The sequence below is a fragment of the Polypterus senegalus genome, chromosome 9 (assembly GCF_016835505.1).
Source record: "Polypterus senegalus isolate Bchr_013 chromosome 9, ASM1683550v1, whole genome shotgun sequence".
NCBI lineage: Eukaryota > Metazoa > Chordata > Cladistia > Polypteriformes > Polypteridae > Polypterus > Polypterus senegalus.
The window spans coordinates 17,962,896-17,985,305 of NC_053162.1; the positions used below are offsets into that span (position 1 = coordinate 17,962,896).

At 40.8% G+C, this 22,410-nt stretch overlaps 1 protein-coding gene across 1 annotated transcript in view; it reads left to right on the plus strand.

Annotated features, from left to right (window-relative positions):
- pappaa (pregnancy-associated plasma protein A, pappalysin 1a) overlaps nt 1–22,410 on the plus strand; it is a 722,863-nt gene that overhangs the window by 590,245 nt on the left and 110,208 nt on the right. Inside the window, exons 15-17 of the mRNA XM_039762740.1 lie at nt 8,644–8,827; nt 15,432–15,639; nt 21,602–21,773. Of these exons, the coding sequence (XP_039618674.1) occupies nt 8,644–8,827; nt 15,432–15,639; nt 21,602–21,773 (564 nt within the window). The remainder of the gene's footprint in view (nt 1–8,643; nt 8,828–15,431; nt 15,640–21,601; nt 21,774–22,410) is intronic.

Below are 22,410 nucleotides of genomic sequence, written 5' to 3' on the forward strand. Positions count from 1 at the left end.
CCTGGGACATACTTACCCCAAAACAATGAAAGGCTGTTATTGCAGCAAAAGGCCTCTCGACAAGGAATGAATGTGTAGGGCTTGAATACTTAGGCAAACACGAACTTTGGAGTTTTGCTTCTTCAGTTAAATATCTACAGGAGATGATTTCTTTGGTCTGGAAATGTATTGTTACAGCATAACATTTCACACGTGTACAAATCTTTTGTCATGCAGAAACTTATAATGACTTCCAAGGGGACTGAATACGTTTGCAGGCCACTGTATAATGTTGGCCATTGTTAATAAACAATTCCCAGAACAACAAAGTGCCATTGGTTTGAAATATAAGGAGTTCATTGGACATGGGTTGTCTCTGAAACAGAACAAAATGTGACCCTTCTGGGTTTTGACAACATCTCTACCTAATATTTATATATTTATCATACCTTATCCTGAGCAGGGTTGCAGGGGACTGGCGTAAGCATCAGGCACAAGAGTGTTTAATTTCAAGAGTGCCAGGTAGCCCAATGCAAAAGTTACATTTTAATAATTTCAATCGACAACTGATTTTCATTTCTTCCATGCAGTGTAACCACAAGGGGGCCAAACCTCAGACACAGTAATTCCAAATTCTGCGTAAAAAGAAAAGATATTTATTTATCCAAAGCACCCGTTAAAAAATCAATAGACAATACACAATCCAATCCCTAACCCTAACCCTAACCCTTCCTCCTTTCTTCTTCCAAGATTGTCACCCACTGCCTCCTAACTCTGACTCCCTGATGTGAAGCGGTGGGCTTCTTTTCAAGCAAAACCTGGGACTCCTTCCAGTGTAACTGCATTGCCGGTTGGGAGCACTTCTGGGTCACGTGGAAACCAGCATTTTCCTGCCCTGACTGCACCCTCTGGCAGTACCCAAGGACCCCGACAGGATTTCACTTCCGCAGTCCGATTCCCATGCAACCCTGTGGGTGTCCTGGTTGGGATCATCCTTGGGAAACACTGCTACTTTCTGTGTGGGAGTATGAACTGTCCCTAGGATCCATGTCAAGCCAGTCTATATATTATAGACCGATCTCAGCCCGGAATAAAGATTATAAGATATTCCATTCGGGTTGTGTCTCCATTCCAGCAGTTCTTCCATTAAGGGCAATTCCAGCTACTCTCTGGCACTTACAGTAGCTACAAAAATGAAGCATAATTCTTAAAAATTCGCCAACCACCTATAATTGAACCCACTTATTTCAATTCAGGATCATGGCGATAAAGGTATGCAATATAATAAACTCCTGTCGCCCTCATCATATGATTAATCCAATGTCATCGTAACCCTGTCTTTCGAAAATGTAGTCCTTGTTGCATCATAAAGTTCTTATCCATGCTAATCAGCGTCAAACAAAAATCAGCTGAGTTGAGAGAGAGAGAGAGATCTCGTCTCCAGTCTAAAGTGGCAAGCCATTCATTGCTAGTAATTTGCTACTCAGGGTTGGATCCGATGTTTTCAGCTATGAAATATCATTCATTCTCAGAACGTTTTAAAAATAACAGCTGCCTGACTCACCAGAAAAGTCAGGAAAGTGGTGGAGACAATTTAATTTGTCATCTGAGAAACGTAACGTAAAGCTTTTGTTCTTCCTTGTCTGCATTTCTGAAACTGTTTTGTTTTATTCTTGTAAAAAAAAAAAAAAGAGGCCTGTAATTTTCTCTCAAAGTGGCTTAAGAATTGATTCGGCAGGAATGCTGTGGCTTTTCAAGATGGCTAGATGAAAGATGGGACATCATTTCAAAGAATTTTTTCTTTTTTTTTTTTGTATTTTGCAAGTGGTTATACCCTCTAGAATGCAAGGCCATCGTTGGAAAGTGCCAAAAACCAAAGCTGTTGTTATGCCAAGACAAAGGAATGTTTCCATTCAGTCTATTGGCAGGTAACATTTAGCATGAGGAATCCCACATACCTGTTAGTGGAAAAAATGGACCAGTATGTCACATGTTGATTATGATATACAGACATTTTTTATATGTTTTTCCATTAGTATGTCAAAACACTTTATTTTACCTTAGAGTTCCCTCAGGACCTTAGGAGGGAGCGGGCATGTATAGTATATCTTTAGAATAATAGAAGATGCTGGAGTGCTCAGTGAAAACAGGCCAACTCTACGCAGTTTTGAAGAGGCACTGCCATGCAATGTGTCATCCTCAAACTAGGGAATATGTGGAACCAAGCTAAGACTGATTCCTGTTTTGTTTCTATTACATTTTTCCACCTTAAGAAAAGAATACACGTCTGTGTTTCTGTCCGGTTGATATGTCTATGTCATTCCAACAGATGGTATATCACAAGGGTTACTTTTAGGAATTTCATACCAAGGTGGCATATAATAGAGACATATGCCTTACATTTTGTCATTTCAACAGATGGCGTATCACAAACATTAAGGGCTGGATTAAGACGAAATTGGGCCTGATGCTGCAGCGCAAAAAAGGCCTATTTTTTCTTGGCATTGGTGTATGTGCATTCGGCACTCACCGTACATGCGCACTCAGACCGACCAAGGAGCCTTAATTGCTTGCGACGCAACCAGCCAGCCTTTATTGAACATGAATAATAATAGCGACGTAGTATCGTAACAACTCTAGATTAACATCAAACTATGTAACTTCAACATTCAATAGCAATTGTCTGAAAAGTGCACTTAATGCAGAAAACCTAACAATGAAATACACAAAATTTTGCAATTCTCTTACAAAACAGAGTAAGAAAAAATGAATTTGCAGAGACATTGGGTCAAAGTGACTCAGTTCAGGCTCTTGAGGGTAAAAATTTGTCCATGATTTAAATTTCATAATAGACCTCCTGTCGAGGATTTTAAAAATTCTAAACATCCATGCTGGGCCCGCGGGCCGGCTTTTAGTTTTACAGATAACCATTTAAATAGCCATTGATTTTTACTGTACAGCTAACTTTCAAGGTGAAAAATTTACTACGTGGCACTTACCGAACAATAATAAAGTGGCAAGAACCCCAAGATATTGCAAAAAATGCAGCTAAATTACTAAGTAAACTGTTTAACGTAAAATTGATAGCATTAACTTGAAATCTTCGGTTAACAATAAACACAACAACGTTATAGTTACGTCACAGCACAAAGAACAATAGTAACTGTATAATAAGTAACGCTGTGTTTAGGCGTCCGAAAGTTTCATTCTAAGAATTATTTTGAGGTTAATACAGCAAAGGAAAATTGTTCAGCTTCCGGAAAATTCTTGTCTGTTTTCATCTGGGCCTTATTTCAGGAATGGGCCTAATGCTGCAGCATCAATAGCACCCACCTTAATCCAGCCCTGCAAACATTAACATTGCTTTTATGAATCCCATACCAAATGGCATATAACAGAGACATATGCCTTACATTTCGTCATTCCAACAGATAGCGTATCACAAACGTTAACATTGCTTTTATGAATCCCATAACAAACGCTGCTGCAGTTGTGTGACACTGTTCCCCACTGACAGAGGTTTTATCGGTAAGGTGCTGGTCTTTCTACCTGCCGAGGGAGTACAGCTGCGCGCTGGTGGTTGCTGTCTACCTCCCGCCTAGCACAAATGCTAACCAGGCGCTAATGGAACTCTACAAGATCATCAGCAAACTGCAAATGACGCACCCCGAGGCATTTTTCATTATTGCTGGAGACTTCACTCATGCCAACTTGAAGTCAGTTCTCCCAAAATTCTTCCAGAATATGAACTTTGCTACTGGAGGGGGAAGCTGTCTGGACAATGATTAGACAAGCACTCCTGACGCCTACAAGGCCCTACCCCGCCCTCACCTCGGCTATTCAGACCATATCAGCGTGTTTATTGCTCCTGCATACACGTCCCTGCTGAAGTGCACAAAATGAGCCCACAAGAACATCAGAGAGTGGCAAGGTGGTGCTGTTTCAGCTCTCCAAGACTGCTTCGAATTGACAGACTGGGATATTTTCAGGGAGGCTGCTATTGATGGTGACTCCATCAATCTGGAAGAGTACACAGACTCTGTGACTGGCTACATCTCCAAATGCATAGAAGATGTTACTATTACCAAGGATGTTACCAAAAGAGCCAACCAAAAGCCCTGGATGACAAGAGAAGTGCACAAGCTGCTCAAGATCAGAAATTCAGCCTTCAGATCCGGAGACAAGGCTGCCCTCAGAGAGCTAAGTGGGCCTACGCGCAGAGGATTAACAAACACTTCAGCAGCACCAGAGACACACGTTGTATGCGGCAGGGCGTTCAGACAATTACAAACTACAAGCCCAACCCACAAAGCAGCGATGGTGATGCCTCCCTACTGGATGAACAAAGAGCCTGTGAGAAGATCAACACCTCCCTCCACTGACCAGGTACTCTGTCTCTCCATAACTGACATAAAGAGGACTCTATCCAGAGTCAATCCACACAAGGCTGCAGGACCTGACAATATACCTGCTCGTGTCCTCAAAGAATGTGCCAGTCAGCTGGCTGGAGTCCTCACAGACATCTCTGAGCCAGTTGTCAGTCCCAGCATGCTTCAAGTTGATCACCATCATAACAGTGCCAAAGAAGTTATAAGTGACGTGCTCGAATGACTACCGACCAGTTGCACTCACGCCAATTATCATGAAGTGCTTCGAAAGGTTAGTCATGTCGCACATAAAGACTAATCTCCCTGTCTCCCTTGATCCTCTTCAGTTTGCGTACTGCTCAAACAGGTCAACTGAGGATGCCATATGCTCTGCACTTTACCTTTCCCTGACACATCTGGATAAAAAAGACACATATGTCAGGATGCTATTCATAGACATTAGCTCCGCTTTCAACACAATCATCCTTCAAAAGCTGGTTGTAAAACTGAGCAGGTTGGGATTGAACACCACCCTCTGCAACTGGATTCTGGACTTCTTGACAGAGAGGCTCTAGTCAGTTTGGTTGGGCTGCAACACTTCCAGCATCATCACACTGAGCACTGGAGAACCGCAGGGCTGCGTGCTTAGTCCACTGCTCTTCACTCTGCTGACTCACGACTGCACAGCCACACACAACACCAACCACATCATCAAGTTTGCGGATGATACGACGGTGCTGGGACTGATAAGCAGGGATGATGAAACAACATACAGAGATGAGGTAGAACGGCTCTCCGCATGGTGTGAAGACAACAATCTATCTCTCAATGTCGACAAGACAAAAGATCCTGCCCACATCCCACTCAGCATCAATGGTTTAGATGTGGAGACTGTTAGGAGTACCAAGTTCCTTGGTGAGCACATAACTAAGGAACTTACTTGGAGGCATAACACCTCATCACTAATCAAGAAAGTCCAGCAGAGACTACACTTCCTGAGGCGGCTGAAGCAAGCAAGTCTTCCCCCTTCCATCCTCACCATGTTCTATAGAGGCACCATTGAGAATGTCCTGACCAGCTGCATCACTGTCTGGTATGACAACTGCAACATATCCAACCACAAGCGCCTGCAAAGGATAGTGAAGACAGCAGAGAACATTATTAGGGTGCCTCTCCCTTCACTACAGAACATATTTTACAAATGCAGTGTCCGGAAAGCCTGCAGCATTGTGCAGGCCCCCTTACACCCCTCACATGAACTTTTCACACTTCTGCCATCCAAGAGAAGATACTGCAGCATCAGAGCCAGATCTGCCAGGCTGCAGGATAGCTTTTACCCCCAAGCTGTCAGACTCCTTAACACCAGGCTGCCCCCTGGGATCTTCCACACTGCCTCAACCACCACTAAAAACAGAACTTTTATACATGCAAGCCACTTTCCTGCAAAGACTAATGTGCATGTAAAAAAAGAACTGAAAATCTCATCCTGACCTTTACGTATTTTGACATTTTTGATATCCTTCTGCTGTGAAACATTCTGACCTGTCATTGTTTACACATGTCTTATACATCTATTATCATACACTGATAAATTCTGTATTATCTATATCTATTATTTATTCATTTATTTATTACATTATCTATCTATTGACTATATTAATGTATCTAAATTGCAAATACAGTGGAACCTTGGTTCACAAATGTCTCAGAACACGTACAAATTGAGTTACGACCAAAAAGTTTGCCAAACTTTTGCATCTGTTCACGACCACAAGCTCGGTATACGAACAAGCCAGTTCCCCTTTTGGTTTGTGCGCGCCGATGATTTCCGCACATGTTCAGTCTCTCCCTGTACTATACATTGTTCTCGATGCATCACGCAGAGGGACTCTCCCACAAAACTGAAACCTCTTCTCAACCCAGCTTCCTCCTGTGGTATAGCGGGTCCACAACTCCCGTCAAAAAGGCCAGTTTTAATAAATGACTAAATAAATAAAGCCGGTGCAGGAGAGAGAGCGAGCGAGCGCGAGAGAGTGAGAGAGAGAGAGCGCAGGCTCGTGTGCAGCTGAGAGAGAGCGAGCGAGCGCGAGTGAGAGAGAGAGTGCAGGCTCGTGTGCAGCTGAGAGAGAGCGAGCGAGTGCGAGAGAGTGAGAGAGAGAGAGAGAGAGAGCGCAGGCTCGGTTGCAGCTGAGCAGGGATCCTGGGTGTTTGTCTCAGTGTTATTCAATGTTTTTACATTAGTTTACTATTACACTGTGCGTTCTATGGCATAATTACCTGTTTTTGTGCTTAAAAACCTTTAAAGAAAATATATTTACATACAGGGCGGCACGGTGGCGCAGTGGTAGTGCTGTTGCCTCGCAGTTAGGAGAATCGGGTTCGCTTCCCGGGTCCTCCCTGTGTGGAGTTTGCATGTTCTCCCCGTGTCTGCGTGGGTTTCCTCCGGCGCTCGGTTTCCTCCCACAATCCAAAGACATGCAGGTTAGGTGGATTGGCGATTCTAAATTGGCCCTAGTGTGTGCTTGGTGTGTAGGTGTGTTTGTGTGTGTCCTGCGGTGGGTTGGCACCCAGCCCTGGATTGGTTCCTGCCTTGTGCCCTGTGTTGGCTGGGGTTGGCTCCAGCAGACCCCCGTGACCCTGTATTCGGATTCAGCAGGTTAGAAAATGGATGGATGGATATTTACATACAGTTTTTACAGTCTGGAATGGATTAATTGTATTTACTGTACATACAGTCCTATGGGGGAAATTACCTTGGGTTACGACCAGAGTTTTGGAGTGAATTATGGTACCATACATCGCATCAATGTTCATATTGCTTAGTACACGTCAATATTGCTGTTACTTCTTCGTCTGGTCCTTGCACAATGTCTTGTCTTGTTTGTGTTTTAATTTTACATTTTTAAATTTAAATTTTAATTCTATTTTTAATTTATTATTTGCACTTCATGTTATTACACTGTGGACCCTGAGCTTTGCAATTTCTTCTATCTGTATACTTGTATATGGTTGAGATGACAAAGTTCACTTTGACGCTTTGACTTTGAAGTGGCATATAACAGAGACATCCATCCATTATCCAACCCACTATATCCTAACTACAGGGTCACGGGGGGTCTGCTGCAGCCAATCCCAGCCAGCACAGGGCGCAAGGCAGGAAACAAACCCTGGGCAGGGCACACACACACACACCCACACACCAAGCACAATTTAGAATCGCCAATGCACCTAACCTGTATGTCTTTGGACTGTGGGAGGAAACCCACGCAGACACGGGGAGAACATGCAAACTCCATGCAGGGATGACCCAGGAAACAAACCCAGGTCTCCTAACTGCGAGGCAGCAGCGCTACCACTGCGCCACCCTAACAGAAACATATGCCTTGAATTTATAATTCCAACAAATGGCGCATCATAAATGTTAACATTACATTTACAGATCCCATACCAAATGGAATATGACAGAGATATATGTCTTGCATTCGTCATTTCAACAGATGGCACATCACAGACATTAACACTGCTTTTACAAATCCCATACTAAATGGCATATAACAAAAACATATGCCTTGCTTTGTCATTCCAGCAGATGGAGAATCACAAACATTAACACTGCTTTTATGAATCCCAAGTTGAGGAGACAACAGATTTTAGAAAGAGGCATTGGAGCTCATGTTTTTTAAGAAGAATCTTTTGCTTGGATTTGGACCTCATTTGTATGGCTTATATGTATTGTTATTCATTTGAACTTTTTAACCTCCACTGTGCACATCATTTTTAAGAATTATTTGATTTTTTATTAAATGGACTGCGCTGTACTTTGGACACCGTTTGTTTTTGTAAATAAAAGCACTAAGCACTTGTATCACCTTTTGCTGACCATGTGTGTTCTCATTTTCCTGCTTTTGTTATCGGTGGATCCAAGTTCAAGTTGCTAGGGACCATGGAGCTTTCCTCAATGTTTTTCTGGTTCTCAGCCCACATCCTACATATGCACTGCGCTGCAAGTATTTGTTAAATTAGTTATTCATTCTAAACTGATCCTGCAGTAGTTTGCATAATTGGATTTTGAGACTGGCACCCTGTCCCAGCCTGTTTCCTGCCTTTTTGTCAAAGCTGAGTAGATAGACTCTGACCTCTCATGGCTCAATTATTGGTTGAAATGAGTTTGAAAATATTATGTATGTTTTAACCAGCAAACCTGCTTAATTCTGTTTGCTCTCATGGCAAAAGGTATTAATGTTATTATAAAAGTGAAGTACGTCAATTTTAACAATAGTTAATTTTGCATTTTAAGCTGGGATCAGCCATCACCATGACCTGCGTAGATGGAAAATGGGACAAAATGGTCACCTGCAAACCTGTGGATTGTGGCATTCCAGATAAATATCATGTCTACCCTGCAACATTTCACTGCCCAGAAGGAACAACTTATGGCAAGGTGTGCGAATTCCACTGCAAGGAGCCTGCCAAGCTTCGAGGTAAGGAAGCTGTTCAATTTAAGAGAAACAAAAAAAGAAATGTCTTCATATTAAGTTGGCTTGGACAAAAATGATGGCGTGTAGCTTCAACAGTCAAACGTCAATCTTCCCTCATCCTGAAAGTCCTGCCTGCAAACCAGGGCTGGATTAACCATTGAGCAAAATAAGCACATGCTTAGGGCATCGAGGGAAAGGGGGGGGCACCATTGAAATTTTCCATTGCCAGATTTACCAGGGACCACGTGGTGCAAAACTGCAATGGTGCAGCTGAACCAGGGGCCCCAAAAAAGGGCTCCCACATTAAATGATGAAAAAATATATACATATATATATATATACATATATATATATATATATATATATATATATATATATATATATATATATATATATATATATATATACAGTAATAAAAATAATAACAAAATAGTGATATATATTTATATCGGGAATAGAGCAAAATTAGAATCTTGTAACTGCCATATGGCCCAGCAAGGCTCACGTGATCGTTCTCGTCCTGGTCATGTCAGCTATCCTGTTCAGTCGTCCATTGAGAGTGAGTCCACTTGCATTCGTCATTCCAACAGATGGCGCATCACAAACATTAACACTACTTTCACAAATCTCGTACCAAATGGCATATAACAGAGACATATGCCTTTCATTTGTCATTCCAACAGATGGCTCATCACAGTGAGAGTGAGTGCAGCTCAGGGCTGAGGGCCTTTAAAGGTTGTAATCTGGCCCTTCTGCACACGAATAGTCACATTTTGTTTTCATTTCAGCTATGCACATAATATGAAAACTGATTGTCCTTACCAAGTGCTTGACTGATCCTAAACAATACCAGTCTATGCCTAAACTGAAACGTTACAAACTACAGTTTGGTCCTGGATGTTATTGTGTTGCAGTTTATCCTTTACAACACCCATACAAAGCATTCACTTCTTTGGAACTATTCATATTTCATTATTATAAACAGCAGAAACCTTGAAAACCTTTAAAAAGAATCTGGATGAGATGTTGGGACGTCTTAGCTATAGTATTAGCTAAAGAAGCGGGCTTGATAGACTGAATTGTCTCTTCTTATGTTGGTATGTTAATATTACACAGGATTGAATCACACCAAACTTAATTTGGCTTTTTTGACACTGATAAACAGAAAAAGACGCTTAAATGTCAAAGTGAGAGCATATCACTGCAAAGTGGTCTCAATAAATTACAAGTATAAAACACCAGAACATTCAAACACAAGCAAACTTTAGATAAGAACAGGCCATTCAGCTCAACAAAGCTCAATGCTCTTATACACTTAATTCCTCCACAATAACATCAAGTCGGGTTTTGAAGGTCCATAAAGTCCTACTGTCCACCACACTACTTGGTCATTTCTTCCACGTGTCTCTGGTTCTCTGTGTAAAGAAAAACTTTGTAATGTTTGTGCAAAATTTACCTTATCATCTTTCCAACTGTGTCCCCGTGTTCTTGATGAACTCATTTTAAATCACCATCTCGTTCTACTTGACTAATTCCCTTCATTATTTGAAACACTTCAGTCAGGCCTCCTCTTCATCTTCTTTTGCCTAAACTGTAAAGTCTCAGCTCCTTTAATCTTCCCTCATAACTCATCCCCTGTAGCTCTGGAATCAGCCTAATTGCTCTTCTATAAACTGTTTCTAGTGCTGCCATGTCTTTTTTGTAGCCTGGAGACCAAAACTGTACCCAAAAATCCAGAGGAGGCCTCCCCAGTGTGTTATAAAGACTTGAGCAGAACCCCCTGTGACTTGTACTCCACACATCAAGGCGCTATATACCCTGACATTCTGTTAGCCTTCTTAATGGCTTCTGAACACTGTCTGGCAGTTGATAGTGATGAGTCCACTATGACTCCTCAATCCTTCTCAAAAAGGTGGACTTTTGGTTTTCAGACCTCCCATTGTGTATTCAACCCTCATAGTTTCACTTCCTATGTGTAATACTTTACGAGGGGCATTCAATTAAAAACAGGAATTTTAATGCTCTGTTCTTATAAAGAGTGCAAGGTAGACCTGACTCATTGGACATATATGAACTTGTCGTTAGTAGTGCTAGCTGCTCTTTCCCCTCTTCCTGTCAGTTGTAATCAATATGTCGGTGCAGAATTATTATTAAACTTTTGACAAATGAAGGAGTCATTCCATCTCAGATTTATTCTAGACTTAAAAATCAGTTTGGAGATGAGTGTCTCTCTCTCAGTCTACAGTGTATGATTGGTACAAGTCATTCAGAGAGGGACTATCATCTCTTTGGTCCAGTCCACTTATGGAATATTTAGGAGGAATGAAATACAAGTTGATGCTCTGTAAGAATGGGTCAACATGCAGTCAAAAGACTTCTACTCTTCGGAGATTAAGAAGCTTCCTGAGTGCTGGAACAAGTGAATTGCAGTGGCAGGAGACTACATAGAAAAATAGTGTGTAATTAATTTCATTATATTCAATAAATAAAGTGAAGCTCATAAATTCCTGTTTATATTTGAACAGCCCTCATATATTTACTTACATTGAATTTCATCTGCCACAGATCTATCCAAGCCTGTATGCTGTCCAGGTCCCTCTGTGATAATTCAGCAGATTCAAGATTATCTGCCAGGCCACCAAGCTTGGTATCTTCTGCAAACTTAGACAGCCAGCTATTTATATTCCTGCCCAAATCATTTATACATATTAAAAATAGCATTGCTCATGTTGATCATGTCAAGTCCACTACAACTCCTAAATCCTTATAATAAGCTGAAACATTCAGTTTCCAGGCAATTTTCAATTTCCAAAGCACAAAATAATCGGTTGCATAAGTGATCATTATTTAGTGGATGCACCTCCATGGCAGCTTTGACTTTGTGCTCACACGTCTCTCTTCCTCTTTCTCTATCAGCTTTGCTAATCTCCACGCTTGCCATGTTTCTCCATTCTTCTTTGCAAAACTGCTCAAGCTCAAGCTTTCTTGGGATTCCTCTAAGCCAACAATTTCGGGATTATTTGAAATGGTTACTTTAAATTGTGAACATATACAGGAGTGGGCCCTGCGATGGATGGCCGCAACATCCATGGCTGGTCTCTGCCTTGCATTTGATGCTACTGAGATAAGTGCTCACATGCCCCATGCAGCACTGTGGAATTTTTGTATTTACATTTTGGTTCACCCTCATTATTATAGTTTAACATTGTTTCAGTGTAGTCAGTGCGTCACTGTTTGCTTGATCATTTTTGCTTGCATCCCCGCCATTGTTGTGTTTGTTTTTTTTTGGCACAGTCACCGTCATGCTGTTGACAGCTCCCGTTCCTACCTCATGATCTCTGATGCACTGCAAGTCACAAAATAATTTAAACAAACAAACCCGTGCATTACTATAGTGAGGGAAAAATATTTCTGGCATGTGTTTTCTGCCTTTTGACTTTTGGGTAACATTTTCGACATTGCGATTTTGTTTTATTTTGATCTCCTGGTAACAACTGCTGTGTTTCTAACCACATTAACTGTTTCATCACCTGCCTGCCGGACTTTTCCATCTTTTTCTTAGTCATAACAAAGACCGCCTTGGCTCTGGGCTAGATTGTGTGGTTTTGGGAATGTTGTAACAGTTTATAATAACTTTCATTCATAAACTATTCCGCTTTAGATTAGGGTACTGCTAAAAGAATAAAAACTTATTAATAAAAGATTTATAAAGATGTGAAAACACATATAATGTTTGTTCTTCTTCTTCTTCTTCTTCTTCTTTCGGCTGCTCATCTTGTTCCATATCTTTCTGTCCTCTGCATCTTGTTCTGTCACACCTATCACCTGCATGTCCTCTCTCACCGCATCCATAAACCTTCTCTTAGGCCTTCCTCTTTTTCTCTTACCTGGCAGCGTTATCTTTAGCATCCCAATATACCCAGCATCTCTCCTCTGCACATGTCCAAACCAATGCAATCTCGCCTCTCTGACTTTGTCTCCCAACTTGAGCTGACCTTCTAATGTGCTCATTTCTAATCCTGTCCATCTTCCTCACACCCAATGCAAATCTCAGCATCTTTAACTCTGCCACCTCCAGCTCTGTTTCCTGCTTTCTGGTCAATGCCACCATCTCCAACCCATATAACACAGTTGGTCTCACTACCGTCTTGTAGACCTTCCCTTTCATTCTTGCTGATACCCGTCTGTCACAAATCACTCCTGACACTCTTCTCCACCCACTCCACCCTGCCTGCACTCTCTTTTTCATCTCTTTTCCAAAATATCTGTTACTCTGTACTGTTGATCCAAAGTATTTGAATTCATCCATCTTCGCCAACTCTACTCCTCACCATTCCATTGACCTTCTTTTCATTCACACACAAGTATTCTGTCTTGTTCCTACTGACTTTCATCCCTCTCCTTTCTTCTCCTATTTCCACCTCTCCAGGGTATCCTTGACCTGCTTCCCACTCTCGTCACAATGTCATCAGCAAACATCATAGTCCACAGGGACTCCTGTCTAATCTCGTCTGTCAACCTGTCCATCACCATTGCAAATAAGAAAGGGCTCAGAGCCGATTCCTGATGTAATCCCACCTCCACCTTCAATGCATCCATCACTCCTATTGCAGATCTCACCACTGTCACACTTCCCTCGTACATATTCTGTACAACTCTTACATACTTCTCTGCCAATACCGACTTCCTCATACAATACCATAACTCCTCTCAAGGCACCCTGTCATATGCTTTCTCCAGGTCCACAAAGACACAATGCAGCTCCTTCTGGCCTTCTCCAAACTTCTCCATCAACATCCTCAGAGCAAACGTCACATCTGTGGTGCTCTTTCTTGGCATGAAACCATACTGCTGCTCACTAATCATCACCTCACTTCTTAACCAAGCTTCCACTACTCTTTCCCATAACTTTGTGCTGTGGCTCATCAGTTTTATTCCTCTGTAGTTACTACAGCTCTCCACATCTCCCTTATTCTTCTACTCTTAAGAAATGAAAATATTAAACAGTAACATAGTGATTTTTTTCCATCCAACTACCATGCCGGTGCAATATTGTATGGTCAAAGGAAGAGTCTAAGGTGCTAGAGCTTAGTGACAGTGTGACACAGTGGGCAAAGAACACAAGCTAAACTGCATTCACCAACTATTGTTTCCTCATTTTCACCCCAGACAGTCAAACATACATGTAAATGATTGTGCTAAGTATGTATTTCTCTATTATATAAAAAAATCCTGAGACAAGACTTTTTCCAAGAGATTTTCTCAAGTCCCATGAGATGAGACTTTGGCTTTGAGATCCAGTCACACCCTCCTCTCGACCATTTTCAACCAAGCCCATGGTCCTCTCACCTCTCATTCGTGTGAATGTTTTTGACAGACACATTTCCTGCGCTCTCAGTTCTTATAAATTTTTACGTTTTCCAATTAAAGAAGACGTATTATGTCTAAATCTTATTGATGAATTTTATCCCGAAAGGGATATTTACAGAAGAAATGAGTACACGGGCAATCCTAGTACCAAGAAATGATGAAGTCAAACAAATTAATATGAAAAATCGATCGGCAAATTGGTTAAATGCATATCAATAGACTATGCTGAAACAGTTGGTGGTGATGGTGCAGAAGATGAAAACATCAACTTACATTATCCTGTAGAATATCTACAACTGTTAACAACGTCTGGTCTTCCACTAGACAAATTACTGTTGAAAGAAGAATGTATCCAAGAAAGGTAATGTAGTACATCTTCCCCAGATAACATTAACACCAAACAAGATCTTGACATGCCATTTGTATTAAAACGTTAACCATGTCCTGTTAGAATAGCTTTTGCAAATACAATTAGCAATTTATTTAATAGTGAGAAAGAAACTAACTTCTCTCATGGGCAGTTATACTTGCGTTGTCACGATGTAAGTCCAAACAAAATTCAATGCGATATTGACAAAAATTTAACTTAAAAAGTTTTACAGTAAGAGTGTAAGTTTAAAAAATATTTACATGTTAATTTCAAAGCCAAACTGAACAAAATCGTAAAACGCAATGAAAAACTGTAACGCAACATGAAACATAATTTACTTTCAAATAATTGCGTTTTACTATTTTTTAATAAATGTAAAATAGTTAGTTCTATTATGCATATGTAACAATTCCCATGAAAATAACAATCTGTTTAAATTGTAAATCCGCATCCCCATACGTGAGCGGCAGAACTGCAAAGTGGCTTGCGCATAGCGCCGGCTCAGGGGTTGAAGAACGAAGCAAGCAGGGGGCAGAGCCCCCTAGGGTTTATAAAGTTCCTTGGTAACTGTCAAAATAGGCAGTACAACAATGACAATGTACTTGTTGGTTGTGTCTCTTTCTGTAATCTGGGAGGAATGAGTGCCCAACTGCTCCCTGGCAGTGCTAACTTCATTTGCCAGACTGTATATCCTAGTGATTTCAGAAGTCAGTCCCTTGCCCTGCCAGTAGCCTGCAATCTGAGCTCCACTTGCCACCTTTTTACAACTGCAGTAATAGCCAAAGCAAAACTGTGGCGTGCATGAAACGCCATCATTTTTGTGCTAACATAAAACTTGTATTGTTTACAGCACTTTCTTGCTTACAGGCACCAATAAGACCCTTGTGTGCAAAGAGGACGGACTTTGGTCATTTCCTGAGGCCCTTTGTGAGCTCATGTGCTCTGCTCCACTGATGGTTTCAAACGCAACCCTTCAAACTTCACGGTGTCGCGGTGGCGTCCACAAGGTCGGCGTTTTCTGCAAGTACAAGTGCAAGCCCGGCTACCACGTGAAAGGTCTCTCCAAAAAGATCAAGTAAGGATTTTTCAAATGATTTGACATTTTTGTTTTTAAATGGCTGATTCAAACACAGATTAAGGATACGTTTAAAAAAAAGTCTTGCACAGTATATAATCCATCTGTGTCAAAATGTAAGATTACACTTTGGAACATGCCTGTACACAAAGAAGTGACACATTTAAAGGATTATGCCACCCCAAAAATATTTTTTTTATGTTACTTACTTATGTAGTTTGTAGCAATGGCCAAGAAAAAAACTGAATCTCATATTATTATGCAGAACAGAGATAAAAAAAAAATAGAATAATGGTGATCAAACATCCATAGAAAAAAAATCTCACACTACTCTTGTTGCATAATCCATGTCAATTATTCAGTCCTCTGCTCAAAATGCATTTATTTTTAGAAGCCCCGCCTCTCCCCCTCAATCATTGGTCAAGATTCCCATCCTCACTTCAAAAACTCAGTCCCGTGTCTTTATTTTCCCATTTATGATGTGTGCTGATTTTTCTAGAAGTGTCCATTTAACAGTATTTCTCCAAAAAAATAAAAGGCACGTGTTTTGCATTTTTTAAACATACCTCTTTCTGTAATCTGGGAGGAATGCAGGACGGGATGACTGACACGTGTATTATGTGACACGAGCATCATGGGATGTTTTTCTTTTATCCATGTATGTTTTTCACACCAGTTGCTGTTGCATTGGTCACCGCTTGTATTATGTCATACAGTTTTGAATCTTCATTCTGTATGAACACAGGAGAGATAAACGTTTTTGGACGTCACTATAAACTACATGGGGTGAGTAAACAGATCAGTTTTAGGGGCAGTATTCCTTTAACAAGACCATCGCTCGGAGCGCCTCGCTCTCAGCTGGTAGTACCGTTTCAGTCCATACTGTATGCCTGAGCATTTGAAACATCTGATTTGAACTGAGTTTGGTGAGAACAGACTACATTTGCATTTATTAGGTTGAACAAGAGCTTTAAATATAATGGATTATGAGCACATTTACAAATCTTTGTGAAACTATGCAGATTTCAGTTTTTGACATTTCGTGTATTCCTACGGCAGTTTTCAATTATGAATCTTCATGTTTAAATCAGAAAAAAAAAGCCAGGTTGGCTTATTTAATTTATTATACCTTATTTTCTTTATTGTATGTAGAAATACACTTTTTGATCCCCAGCCAAAGTGTGAAACAAAATGATTTGCTATTATAAACTTCTTATTAATGTCTTAAACTTTCCAGACCTCTTCTTTCTACAAATTCTTCAGTACTTTTATACATCTACAAAATGTACGTTCCTTTCAATTTCCTTCCCATAACCACCCCAGATGTTCTACTTTACGGTAGGTTAAAAGTATTTATGTTCTTCGTGAAGTGTGTAATGAATATAAATAATCCAAATGGACGCATAACTTGGGTAAGTGAAGAAGCACTGGTCAAAACGCAGGGTCATTCATCTTTTGTCAATAATGTCAAGGGAACAAACAAAATACAACATTCTAGAGAAAACTAAATGAAAATGTGAAACTTGTTTGACTGAGTATTCGCCTCTTATGCTTCTTTTAGGACTGCCAAAGCTCAGATGCATCACTGTCCGCTCATGTTAGCAAAGGTGAGGTTTAGGCCTGAAAAAGCTTGTTCACACTCAGACACAGTGTTTGGGCTAATAGTAAGGAGCATTTTCACAACCTCCAGTGCCCCTGTTAGGGGTAGGGTTAGGCTTAGACGGAGTGGTGGCTCTGAGGCTAGGGATCTGCACTGGCAATCGAAAGGATGCCAGTTTGAATCCCGTAAATGCCAAAAGGGACTCGGATCTGTTGGGCCCTTGAGCAAGGCCCTTAACCTGCAATCGCTGAGCACTTTGAGTAGTGAGAAAAGCGCTATATAAATGCAAAGTATTATTATTAGGGTACATTTTGATTAACAGGATAATGAGCCAAAACACACAGCTACATAGAAGCACCCAAAAATGGCAAAAATCAAAACATTGGATTTTTCTGAAGTAGCCTTCCATGAGCCCTTACTTGAATACTATTGAACATCTATGGAAAGAACTGAAACATGCAGTCTGGAGAAGACCCCCTTAAATTCTGACATAGCTGGAGCAGTTTACTCAGGACGAGTGGGCCAAACAACCTGTGGACAAGTACAGAAGTCTCATGGAGATCTCCAGGAATTGCCTGCGTGAAGTGATTGCAAACTCTAATGGCTGCGCAATAAAATATTAGGTTAAGGGTCCCATCATTTTTGTCCATCATTGAGGGGAGTGAACTGTTCATAAACTCCAGTCGTTCCTTATCCATCCATTATTTGTTCCTCCTAACTAGAAAAAAAAATAAGGATTGTGTCTCCATTCTTGCATTCCTTCCATTATGGCCTACCAGCCAGGATGCCAGTTTTCCCATATACAATATGAAAGTTAAATATTCTAGATAATTGCTTTTCAATGGTGGTTTGATCTGAATAATTGGAAGTGCTCCATGTTTATGCATTCGTGGCTCTCACCTAAAGGAAATGTGGACATATCCAATGGGTTAGCCCGTCTCAATAATCTCAATTGTTGGCATGTTTAAAAAGGCAAGCTAAATTCTCACTTTGTTTGCTATTTTGTTTTTGATGGATGAAAGAGTAAGTTAGGGGGGAATTGAGATACAACTTTTGAAAACAGTTTATCGAAAAAGATTAGGTTAGATTAGATAAATTTTATTAATCCCATCAGGAAATTGAGATGCATAAACAGGCAGAAACATAAAAAAACAAGGATACAGACAGACAGACAGGACAAATAATACAATCAATCAATAAATAAATGTATATTGTAGAGACACATCAAAATGAATTTATAGAGTACGTCAGGAGGAAGTATAAATTGCCTGATAGCAGCAGGCAGAAAAGACCTTCAGAGGTGCTTCTTAGCACACTGTGGAGTAATGAGTCTGTGGCTAAAAGTGCTCCACGAGAGCGCCTCCTGGAGGGGTGGGAGGAGATTTTTCATGATGGCATCCAATTTTGCTACTATCCTCTTTTTCCATAACAGGTTCCAGTGTGTCTAAGGTTTGCCCTGTGATGGAGAAGGCTCTCCTGATAGCTTTCTTCAGGCATTGTGCTTCTGTTCTTTTTTTTCCCAGGACTTCTACAAATACACACACACACACACACACATACAGTTGTGCTTGAAAGTTTGTGAACTCTTTAGAATTGTCTATATTTCTGCATAAATATAACCCAAAACATCATCAGATTTTCACTCAAGTCCTAAAAGTAGATAAAGAGAAACCAGTTAAACAAATGAGACAAAAATATTATACTTGGCCATTTATTTATTAAGGAAAATTATCAAATATTACATATTTGTGAGTGGCGAAAGTATGTGAACCTCTAGGATTAGCAGTTAGTTTGAAGGTGACATTCGAGTTGGGTGTTTTCAATCAATGGGATGCCAATCAGGTGTGAGTGGGCACCCTGTGTTATTTAAAGAACAGGGATCTATCAAAGTCTGCTCTTCACACACATGTTTGTGGAAGTGTATCATGGCACGAATAAAGGAGATTTCTGACGACCTCACAAAAAGTGTTGTTGATGCTCATCAGGCTGGAAAAGGTTACAAAATCATCTCTAAAGAGTTTGGACTCCACCAATCCACAGTCAGACAGATTGTGTACAAATGGAGGAAATTCAAGACCATTGTTACCCTCCTCAGGAGTGGTCGACCAACAAAGATCACTCCAAGAGCTAGAAGTGTAATAGTCGGTGAGGTCACAAAGGACCCCAGGGTAACTTCTAAGCAATTGAAGGCCACTCTCACATTGGCTAATGTTCATGTTCATGAGTCCACCATCAGGAGAACACTGAACAACAATGGTGTGCATGGCAGGGTTGCAAGGAGAAAGCCACTGCTCTCCAAAAAAAAACATTGCTGCTCATCTGCAGTTTGCTAAAGATCACGTGGACAAGCCAGAAGGCTATTGGAAGAATGTTTTGTGGCCGGATGAGACCAAAATAGAACTTTTTGGTTTAAATGAAAAGTGTTATGTTTGGAGAAAGGAAAACACAGCATTCCAGCATAATGTGAAACATGGTGTTGGTAGTATCATGGTTTGGGCCTGTTTTGCTGCATCTGGGCCAGGATGGCTTGCCTTCATTGATGGAACAATGAATTCTGAATTATATCAGAGAATTCTAAAGGAAAATGTCAAGACATCTGTCCATGAATTGAATCTCAAGAGAAGGTGGGTCATGCAGCAAGACAACGACCCTAAGCACACAAGTCGTTCTACCAAAGAATAGTCAAAGAAGAATAAAGTTCATGTTTTGGAATGGCCAAGTCAAAGTTCTGACCTCAATCCAATCAAAATATTGTGGCAGGACCTGAAGTGAGCAGTTAATGTGAGGAAACCCACCAACATCCCAGAGTAGAAGCTGTTCTGTACGGAGGAATGGGCTCAAATTCCTCCAAGTCGGTGTGCAGGAATGAGCAAAAGTTACCGGAAACGTTTAGTTGCAGTTACTGCTGCAAAAGGGGGATCACACCAGATACTGAAAGCAAAGGTTCACATACTTTTGCCACTCACAAATATGTAATATTCAATCACTTTCCTTAATTAATAAATGACCAAGTATAATATTTTTGTCTCATTTGTTTAACTGGTTTCTCTTTATCTACTTTTAGGACTTGAGTGAAAATCTGATGATGTTTTAGGTTATATTTATGCAGAAATACAGAAAATTCTAAAGGGTTCACAAACTTTCAAGCACAACTGTATATATATACAGTATATATATATATATATTTTTTTTTTAAATTATACCCGCATCTTCAATTAATATAAGGGCTTTGTGGGCTACATCTATCATACATCATTACATGGTTTCTCTTCCATTGTACTGTATATTAAAGGAAAAATCTGTCAATTATAATAAACACTGATAATATGTGGAGAACCTCTTTGTTTTTCCAAGTTTCCAAATTCTGGGGTTCATCGGGGGGGTGTTCTGCTCCTACAATGCTTGTATGGACTGGGTGTTGGGCAAAGTCATGGGGTCCAGCGGCTGTGGGTCATCTGTTGGTGAAGAGATGCTGATGATGCTGTGATCTTCGTGGAGTCAATGGAGGCTCTGATTGGGGTGCTCGAGAGACTGAGTGAGGAGTCTGAGTGTCTGGGCTTGTGAATGTCCTGGATAAATAAACAACATCAGGCCTTTAATGACCTCTTAGCCATCAGCAGTGTGTCTGTTTGCGGAGAGAGTGTCAACCTTTTTGAGAGGTTTACTTGCCTTGGCAGTGACATTCATGTCTCTGGTGACTCTTCCTATGAAGTCAGTAGACGGATTGGGAGAGTATGGGGTGTCATGAGGTCATTGGAAAGGTGTGTGTGGAGCTATCTATGCAAAAGGACAAAGGTACAAGTTTTTAGAGTCCTGGTACTTCCTCTCTTGCTATATGGTTGCGAGACATGGATGCTATCCAGTGACTTGAGACAAAGACTGGACTCCTTTGGTACTGTGTCTCTTCAGAGAATCCTTGGGTACTGTTGGTTTGACTTTGTGTCGAATGAGCAGTTGCTTGTAGAGTCCCAAATGAGGCACATTACCTGCATTGTGAAGGAACGTCAGTTACAGCACTACGGCCATATTCCATGATTCCTCGAGGGTGATCCAGCTCATGGGATCATCATTATTGAGGACTCAGGACACTGGAACAGGCCAAGGGGATGCCCACATAACACTTGGCTGCAGCAGATAGATGGTCATTTCCGGAGAGTGGGACTGGACTGCGTGTCTGCCTGGGGGGTTGCCAACCGGGATCCTGAGCTGATTTGTTGTGTGGTAGGTGCGACAATGCGTTGTACCATTGCATGCTCCCCAACCTGACCTAACCTGACCATATGATACATTTTTAGAATTCAAAATAGTACCTGAAGTACACTGAAATAAAATTCTAAATATTTATATATTTTTATTACACAGGAGAGCCTTTAAAATCCAATGTACTGAAGATGGGACGTGGCAGACCGGTGACTGCGTGCCTGTGACCTGTGACCCTCCTCCCGACATGTTCCACGGAATGTATCAATGTACCAAGGAATTTTATTTCGATAGCGTCTGCCGGATAAACTGTGATAAACAAGGAAATCGAACTGTAAGCAATTGGATACATTTTCACTTTCAGTGTTTTGTTTAGAATGTGTTATATAAAAATGACCCAGTTATTAAGGATGCTACATAGTCTCAAACCAACTGATTGATTCAAATGTACACTTGCAGTTCATAAAATCTGACCATGTGGAAAACAGTGCATAAGATATGTTTTGTGTGATAGATTCCATTTACTGGCATGGACAGTCAGTCAGTTGAAACAAATAATTAATTATTGAAAATATTAGAAATGGAAAATGAAATGTCAGTCAGTCATTTTATGCGCCAGACTATTTCGCCTTCTACAGACCCGGCACTGCTCTGCCGGCAGCCCTCTTCCATCACGAAGATTGGTTTACATTTTTCTAATGCAGTAAATCCTGAACTATGTGTTTATGGGGGGGTTCCTGGAGCCAACTAGGATAAAGCACAAGGCAGGAACAAACCCCGTACAGGACACATACACAAGAAAATTTAGTGTCACCGATCCACATAACCTGCATGTCTTTGGACTGTGGGAGGAAACTGGAACACCTGGAGGGAATCCACACAGACACAAGAAGAACATGCAAACTCCACATTGTAGCTGTCAGAAGCCGCTAAGATTCACACCGTCGTGGAAGACGGTGATTTATTTATTT